Here is a 9152-nt window from a genome sequence, read left to right as displayed (position 1 = left end):
AAAAAAAGATTTTATTCTTCTGACAAAAGATTTCTGATTACCCTTTCTACGTGGATTCTTAGATGTGCTAAATGATGGTTCAAATACTTAATAGTGTAATGGTTCTTGTAGACAGAAGACATTTGGCCACACACTTTTAGACTTAATGGATTCTACGTGAAAATCTGTGTTCGTGCAGGTGGATCCAATCTGATGTACACAAAGTTAACAGAAGTATTTGAATTTCCTGTTTAGGTATTTGAGTATATGTTTTCAGGGTAGTCAGTATTTTTCAAAAATGTAAAAAGTAAAAATTGTTTTGTCATTGAAAATCTATTTTAATAAAAGTATTCCGTTTTAAAATGCACTTTGCACAGTGAGGTACAAACCCCCAAAATTATTAATTTCAGTAGGGAGGAGGACACATCTTTTAACCGAAAAGTCATGACTATGGCATTAACGCACAAAGTATGCCTAGACAAAATGGAACTTGTAGTGTAATTATGTTTATGCATGACTACAACACACGCCCAAAAGAACCTCCTCCAATAGAACGACCTTACTAATTATTCAAATGGCATGCAACAACCAATGGCAAGTCTTCAGCAGCAAGCTTCTTCAATAGCGTTTTGGATGTAGCATTATGTACAGATAAATCATATAAGACAGGTTTTTGTCTTACATAATTCCTTAAGCCTTTATTTTTGTGAGTGTACTTTTCAGCTTTCCAAACTCTGCAATGTGAACGCTGTCCCTGGTGCTCAAAGAGTCATGAAAAACAAAACCTTTCTATTTAGATTTTTTATTAGCCTACGTATGGCATAGAAGTGCTCATTATAGAGGAGCGCATTACCTTCCTCTATAATCAATGAAGTTGACACTGCACAAATAATCTTTCTATTATTAATTTATAGTCTTTATTATAATGAGATTATATTCGCGAAAAAAGCACAGAAACAAAACTCCGGCGTTTTGGCGGGATTCTCTGATTGGCCATTGAGTTAAAGGCAACAGAGATGTGTGTATATATTTGTGATATTACTAAAGTAAATGGTCAATTATTTCTAACATAGTCTTTGATCCTAATGAAAAGTGTAGCTGCAGAAACTAAGAAACTAGAAATTAAGAAACTAGAAATTAAGAATAGTAAACATATAATTGGATAGTTCCACGGTTTTGCCATGAGGCTGTTATTGTATTTACAGTACCTCAAGGTGGCGCTGTAACACTACTCTCAATCTCAATCACTGTAACAAATCTCTCTCTCTCCCTCTCAGTGAATTTTTTCATTCACATTTACTTTAAAGTAACAATGTTTTCTGCTTCTGGAAGTAGTGAATGAATACTAACAAACACTCTATGAAATGCATTAATGAAAATTAATTTCAGTCTATCCCATGATATGGTAAACTTTTCTCCATAGAGATGAGCTCAAAGGAAGGGTGTATCTGAAATGCAGCGTCAACACACACATACACACAATGGACCTGTAACTGTTATGTAAACAAAGGGCTTTCTGAAAAGACTAACTGTGCTAGCACTGCGCTGTCAGGTCTGTACACACTGATTCAGATCACTGTGTGAACAACAACACAGCTAGCTCGACTTGATAATAGTTTAGCGAGTGTGTTCAGAAAACCTAAAGCTAATTCTGTCAGATATGGATGTGCATGCACACAAACACACACCATACTGTATAGCCACAGACTATATGTAAATAAAAATATTTAAAGCAATTATCAAATATTTAATGCTTCAAACTGAATTGTAGCTTGTGATTTTACGTTCCCCTAAATATTTACAATTGTCTGTTTTGCTGTTAATGACATTGCAGTCCTCATGAATAGTGCACATGACTTACAATTTAGATAATAATAAAAGCAAAGGTGGGGGGGGGGTAACAAAGTAACAGTTTCGACATATTTCATAGTACAGTTTATTAACAAGAGATTACAATATGACTGAATGATGTATTAGAAAAAAAAAACATGAATTTACAAAAGCCTAAACTGCAACACCTTATACAGCAAAATACAAAATAACAGCTTGTGGTTGATCAGGGGTTTTATATACACAGACCAATGACGAATTGTGTTAAAAAGGGGGATGCAGTCTGTATAATTACTATGCTCATTAATTATTCTTATAGAAATGTAATATACATAGATCACAACACTAAAACAAGGAGGTATAAACCGCTTAGCACAGCACATAATTCCCTTTTCCCACAATCTCTGGCTTCTGGACGTGAGTGTGAAACTGCAAGAATATCAAGCAAATATATGATGTGCTTTTTTGTCCTGATGTTAAGATACCGTGAGCCTCAGTCCAGATATCATCACGAACATCTCATCTTTAACAATTGATGTCATGGTTCCTGTGGAGAATTACGATGTCATTTAATGTGTTGATGAGGTGATGTGGTCGGCAGTGGCCTGAATCATAGATCCTTGGCAGGAAATCAAGAATCTTCTAAATTCAGCATTAAAGTTTGAAGTGATTTCAAGCCATTGGAACATTCCTCAATCTGCTATGTTTCAAACTGGAAAAAGACTCTTCCCATTTTACATGTTCAGACACTGTCTGTCTCTAAATGTTATAAAATATAGTCACAAACATATGCTTTCATTATCACACTTGCAAAAAAAAAAAAATTATAGTAATAATTATAGTATAGTAATAATCACCGTTGTGGTCTCTTCAACCTAGAAGTGCTTTCATAAGAAAAGACAAAGAAAGAAAAAGAATAAAGACGTGGAATAATGCCAATTTGAGACCTATTGACTTGCCACTATTTTGATGGGCACAACCAGTTTTTATTTTCTGCCATTTAAGACTAAGGTGTTATGAAAATGTTTTTAACTATTATCTAGAAAACGATCTAAAACCAATCTGTTTAGCTCTAAGGCTTCTTACTATAAAAGTGTGCTTCTTTTTTCTGCCCTCATAGACAGAATGTCAGTTACAGGTTGATTTTTCAGAGTCCTACTTGCCAATGATCTTCCTGATCCAGGGCATGAAGGCTGAGACTTTTGTGTAGACGCCTGGTGCGTCTTGTAGTCGACACGCGTGACCCCATGATGTGACCCCATATACAACCCAACTTCCGCCAGGTCTCTCACACACTAACGGGCCGCCGCTATCTCCACGACAGCTGTCCACGCGGTGGTTGTTGTGGGAGGAGCCGGCGCACAGCATGCGACTGGTGAACTGGTCTGAATAGCGCTGCTCACACTGACGCTTGCTCAACATGGAAATCGAGGCTTGCTGGAGAGTTCTTGAATATGCACGACCTGCGAAAAGTAAAAATCCAACAGGTCAGAAAGTCCTCCATTCTTTTGAATTGAAGTCTGGAGTTAATCAGACTTAACTGTTCATTTATGCAATGGAGTGTGTAGTCGCTTTCCTGTCAATGTCATCACACACTTCATTCATCCCTCTTTAGAATACTTATACTGAGAGAAAACACAGGTGATTTACAACACAACGTGACCATTAGAATGAAATCAACATGTCACATGATAATCTGTAGTCGCTTAAAACTGACATTATAATTGCACCCAGTATGGGTCCTTGATGATTTCCTCATGTTCTCTGATTAGAGCGCTGTATGGATGTTACTACTGTCATGTATGTCCTTTTTGATGAGACTAGACAGCTGGACAGATGTTGCCGTAGTCTTCTGTGTGTATATCCTTGTGAAAAAGAAGTGTGCCTTATTGTACTGAATGTGTACTTCAACACTAAGAAGTATTGATTTATTTTACAGTCCTGTTCTGCATGTACTTACTATGAACTTTTTATAGTTATTATAATAACTGTGTAATAACTACGCATTAACCCTGAACCAAATCCTTAAACCTAATCATAACCCATGTAGTTACCTTATATCATCTAGTTCTTTCTTAGTTAAGTAGACTGCAAGTACATGTACTGTAAGTGTAAATACTGTAAAATAAAGTGCAACCATATATACAGGTGCATCTCAATAATTTAGAATGTCGTGGAAAAGTTATTTTATTTCAGTAATTCAACTGAAATTGTGAAAAGGTGCACTTGAAGTAGTTTAAGTCTTTGGTTCTTTTAATTGTGATGATTTTGGCTCACATTTATCAAAAACTTTTAAGTAAGTAAGTAAACTTTATTTATATAGCACATATCACAGATAAATCACAAAGTGCTTTACATATAGCAAATTAACAAACTTAAAAATTAGAAACATCATACAAAACATAAAACATATTAGCTCAGTCAACTGAAAGCTTGTCTGAATAAAAGTGTCTTTAGCTGTTTTTTAAAAGAATCAACAAGGTGATTCAAGAAGAATAAGGTGTAAGCGTGTCTGCGATATATTGGGGGGTCTGTCCATGTAATGCTCTAAAGGTTAAAACTAAAATTTTATAATTAATTCTAAATTTTACCGGAAGCCAGTGGAGAGTAAATAAAATCGGAGTAATGTGTGCCTTTCTGTTGGTACCTGTTAAAAGCCTGCCTGCAGCATTTTGCACCAATTGAAGACGGTTCAGAGAAACATTGTTAAAACAAGTAAAAAGAGAATTACAGTAATCTAACCTTGAAGAAATAAAAGCATGAATGATCATCTCCATGGTAGCTTTGGGCAAAATTTTTCTCAATTTAGAAATATTTCTCAAATGATAAAAACAGTTTCTGACCAACTGTCTAGAATGACCATCCAGAGACAATGATTGGTCGAACAAAACACCCAGGTTTCTTAGGCTCAACTGGATGGATGAGTCTAAGGAACAGAGGTGTTGTTTAATTTGAGGTAATTTTTGTTCTGGAGCAAAAAATTTTACCAAAAAGGTTTCCTGAACCTTCAAAATGGTCTCTCAGTTTGTTTCGCTAGGCTACACAATCATGGGGAATACTTCTGATCTGACCAACCTGTCCTCCAACCAATACGCTCGTATAGGTCGTTTGACCAAATCCCTGAAATACGACCCATCAGAGCGTATACTACAATTGTGTCTCTATCGACAAAAGGTCATTTTCATATGAATGTTTTGTACTCTTTTATTTGCACTCTGATTTGCGTTTCGTGTAGCTAAGTTGGTAAATTATTGCGTTATACCTTGATATGTAATCATGCTATCATTCGATCCCAGGAAACGGACGTACACGAAAATGTACATGCTCAATAAATCATAATTTAGCATGATTTCTGTGAGGGTTAGGTTTAGGAGTGGGGTTAGGTGTGGCCATTCGAACGAATAAGCCACTTAGTAAAATATGTAGGAAATACTGTGAGATCGGTGTAAAAAGCCCACACCATTGCATTTAAATAAATGTGCATTTTGATTGGTAATGACGTTATACGTCATTTCATGACGACAGATGCAACGCGATACTGTCATTATTTTTACGCCCACTAGAGGGCACTTAATTTTAAAACGTAAATATAGGTCGTAATTAGGTGCTTGCACAAACGACCTATATGGTCGTTTTTTGTTGGACAGGCTCGATCTGACAGATGTCCAGAAGACAGTCATTGACATCCTTCAAGAAGACACACACATTCAATGCCAAAGAAGCTGGCTGTTCACAGAGTGCTGTATCCAAGCATGTTAACAGAAATTTGAGTGGAAGGAAAAGTGTGGAAGAAAAAGATGCACAACCAACCGAGAGAACTGAAGGTTTATGAGGATTGTCAAGCAAAATCGATTCAAGAATTTGAGTGAACTTCACAAGGATTGGAACGAGGCTGTGATCAGGGAATTTGCTGAACAACAGACAATGTCTGAGGTGTCTTACCTGGGCTAAGGAGAAGAAGAATTGGACTGTTGCCCAGTGGTCCAAAGTTCTCTTTTAAGATGATAGCAACTTTTGTATTTTATTTGGAAACCAAGTCCTAGAGTCTGGAGGAAGGGTGGAGAAGCTCATAGTCCAAGTTGCTTGAAGTCCAGTGTTAAGTTTCCACAGTCTGTGATGATTTGTGTTTTTTGAAAACCAAAGTCACTGCACCCGTTTACCAAGAAATTTTGGAGCACTTCATGCTTCCTTCTGCTGACCAGCTTTTTGAAGATGCTGATTTCATTCTCCAGCAGGATTTAACACCTTCCCCACTGCCAAAAGCACCAAACGTTGGTTAAATGACCAAAGTGTTGGTGTGCTTGACTGGCCAGAAAATTCACCAGACGTGAAACCCATAGAGAATCTATGAGGTATTGTCAAGAGGAAAATGAGAAACAAGAGACCAAAAAAAAATGCAGATGAGCTGAAAGCCACTGTCAAAGAAACCTGGGCTTCCAGACCACCTCAGCAGTGCCACACACTGATCAACTCCATGTCACGCCGAATTGAGACAGTAATTAAAGCAAAAGGAGTCCCTACCAAATATTAAGTACATGTAAAGTAAATTAACATACATTCAAGAAGGCCAATTCTAATTTATTGAATAGGTGTTTTTATTTTTTAAATGTGAGCCAAAATCATCACAATTAAAAGAACTAAAGACTTAAACTACATCAGTCTGTGTGCATTTAATTTATTTAAAACACGCGTTTCACAAATTGAGTTGAATTACTGAAATAATGAACTTTTCCACGACATTCTCATTTACTGAGATGCACCTGTGTGTGTGTGTGTGTGTGTGTGTGTGTGTGTGTGTGTGTGTGTGTGTATATAAACTGTACTTTCATACAATATAATACAAATAAATAATTTATAACACAATATAGTACATATTACTGTATAAGTAAATGATGTTAGCTGTTAATATTTTTATTATCTCTCTCTCTCTCTCTCTCACTGGACATCTAGTTGGAGAAATTTATAAATGACATCATTTCACAGCTTCATAATCTCCCAGAACACTAATACACACACTTTTGTGATTATGAAGATGTTTCAATGACACTCACGCCATGTGCTCATGCATAAACCAGTGCTTACAAACACTGTTAAGCTAATGCACAACCTTATTTGCAAATACGGCCAGAGATACAAATAATTACAAAATGTCTGAGATGGATGATGCCTGATTGTTGCAGAAAAACAGATGTTTTACAGAAAAAATTATCTACATGTTCAGCGAAAAAGAAAATCAGAAATGCAAAAGCTGTTTTATCTCATATTAAGCCGTTTCCATACTTGTTGCCTAAATACAGATGTGTATTGTTCAGGTTCAAGTGAAATGAGTTTATCCGTTAAAATGGTGAACTTTGCACTCTAGACAACTTTGTAATAACACATTAGTAATCCTTTGTTACATTACATTATGTCAGGACAAACATTTTGTTGTAAAACGAATAATTCTGAATCTAAATACTGAATAGATGAGCTACGTGCAAGAACACATATGTTCTTAAAGGAACAGAAACATTTTTTTTTCGACCCCACTGTTTTTCATTTTATGGATGACAGCAGTTGGTACATTTTTCAAAGTATGTTCTTATGAGTGCCACAAAATAAAGAAAAACACACAAGTTTGGACCAACATGTGAGTAATAACAGAATTTTAAATGCATTTACATTTTTGGGGTGAACTTTTCTTTAGTCTGAGGCCTTTTGTGGGGGGAAAGTGCACTTTTAATTGTATTAAATTTTACTAAACGTGCCCTTTCTGCTGTTCTTCAAATCTTTAAAGACACTACCTGCAGATAATATAAGAATGAAATAAAAGCCCACTAAAGTGTACATAAAGATTACACTTTTGTGACTGCTTCTAAACTCACTTAAGTACACAAAGGAGCACTTTGTGATAATGTCGAATTAAACATTCAATATTACATTTAAAGTAAATATTACATTTAAAGTAATATATTTTAATATACTAAATTACAATTTCATCATTACAAATATTAGTTTTTTAAATACATGACATACAAGTTTCAATATAAATTACATTAAGATATATTTTAGTTTACATAAATGCTTGTCAGTACATTCACCAGTACACTTGTATTCCATACCATATTCAAGGACAACAGAAGTAATTATAAAATTACATGTAAAGATATACTTTAGTTTTACATAAGTGATTAAAAAAAACTCAAAAACAATATAAATTTATATTATAATGCACTGTCATTTAATTGAATTGATTAATTAACGTGCAGTAAATTGGTGTCCAAAAACATTACATAGAGTTAGCACGTATTGGGAGTATATTATTAGCAATCTTTTTAAAATTATGCTGAAGTGCACTTCGTTATCTTGAGCACTTATAAATAAATTGATAAATAAATAAATAAAATGTTCTAATTTGGTTTACTTTTGAAACTCAGTACTTCTGAAACGGATCATGCTTTTCGTGATTTGCACATATTTTGGGTAAAAGCATCTGTTAAATTATTAAACTCAAAAATGACATCACATAATTTTACCAAAAGCTTTGAAACTGACATGTCCTGTTTGCCTGTCTGTGGGTGAGAGTGAGGCAGTGAGAGAGTGATTGTTTCAGACAGAACACAGAACGAAGGTTATCACTGTCAGCTCAGCTTTCACACTGTCTGATCACATCTTATGCCTGTCAGCCTGCACGATACAGTGGAGCCAAAAACACCTCTAATTTACACACACCGCTTTAGTTCTTGGTTTAAATATGCACAAAGCATCTTAAGCGTCTTCAATTGTTAATGTCTCAAATAGTTATATCTGAATCAGATCTGCACGCATTTCTCTAGTTTTAAAGATGTATAGAAAACTGTATGAATGCATGTGTGTGTTTCATGGCATCTCCAACCTGTGTCGCCCCAGCCTGTGATGAAGCAGTTGGCAATGCCCTTTGGCGTTTTTTCCCTCTTCATTGGCAGGCAGGCGGGCAGCACGGAGCGGCTCAGCGTGACGCAGTGGCCCGGGACACCCCGGTGAGCTCGGTGGCCAGACACACGCACCAGTGCCAGGTCGTAGTCATTGCTTTCAGAGCGGTAGCGTGGGTGAAGGACGATCTTCTCCACGCCATACTCTTCCTCATACTCCTCAGGAACCAAAGAGTGATAATCACCCACACGAACCTTATACAGCCCAGAGCTGTTACCGTATCTAAGAAAGAGCACATACCAGACCCATAACTAAAGTGGTAAGACCTCACTAACTGCCCAAAAACATGACTAGTTTTTAACAGATGGTGATTAACAGAGCTGTCTTTGTACACTTTAAATTTGTACCATATTGCTTTTCATTTAAACTTTCTACAAAAAATATATTAACCA

General features: G+C 35.9%; 1 protein-coding gene across 1 annotated transcript in view; it reads right to left on the bottom strand.

The window, feature by feature from the left end:
• Positions 1-1901: 1901 nt before the first annotated feature.
• Positions 1902-9152, bottom strand: part of LOC113077426 (neurotrypsin-like) — a 52586-nt gene continuing 45335 nt past the window's right edge. The window contains exons 12-13 of the mRNA XM_026249840.1: positions 8684-8982; positions 1902-3272 (exon numbers count right to left, since the gene is read on the bottom strand). Coding sequence (XP_026105625.1) covers positions 2965-3272; positions 8684-8982 — 607 coding nt within the window. The 3' untranslated portion in view covers positions 1902-2964. The remainder of the gene's footprint in view (positions 3273-8683; positions 8983-9152) is intronic.

This window comes from Carassius auratus, unplaced genomic scaffold (genome assembly GCF_003368295.1).
Source record: "Carassius auratus strain Wakin unplaced genomic scaffold, ASM336829v1 scaf_tig00022598, whole genome shotgun sequence".
NCBI classification, from domain to species: Eukaryota; Metazoa; Chordata; class Actinopteri; order Cypriniformes; family Cyprinidae; genus Carassius; species Carassius auratus.
This window is presented reverse-complemented; position numbering and strand designations above follow the sequence as displayed.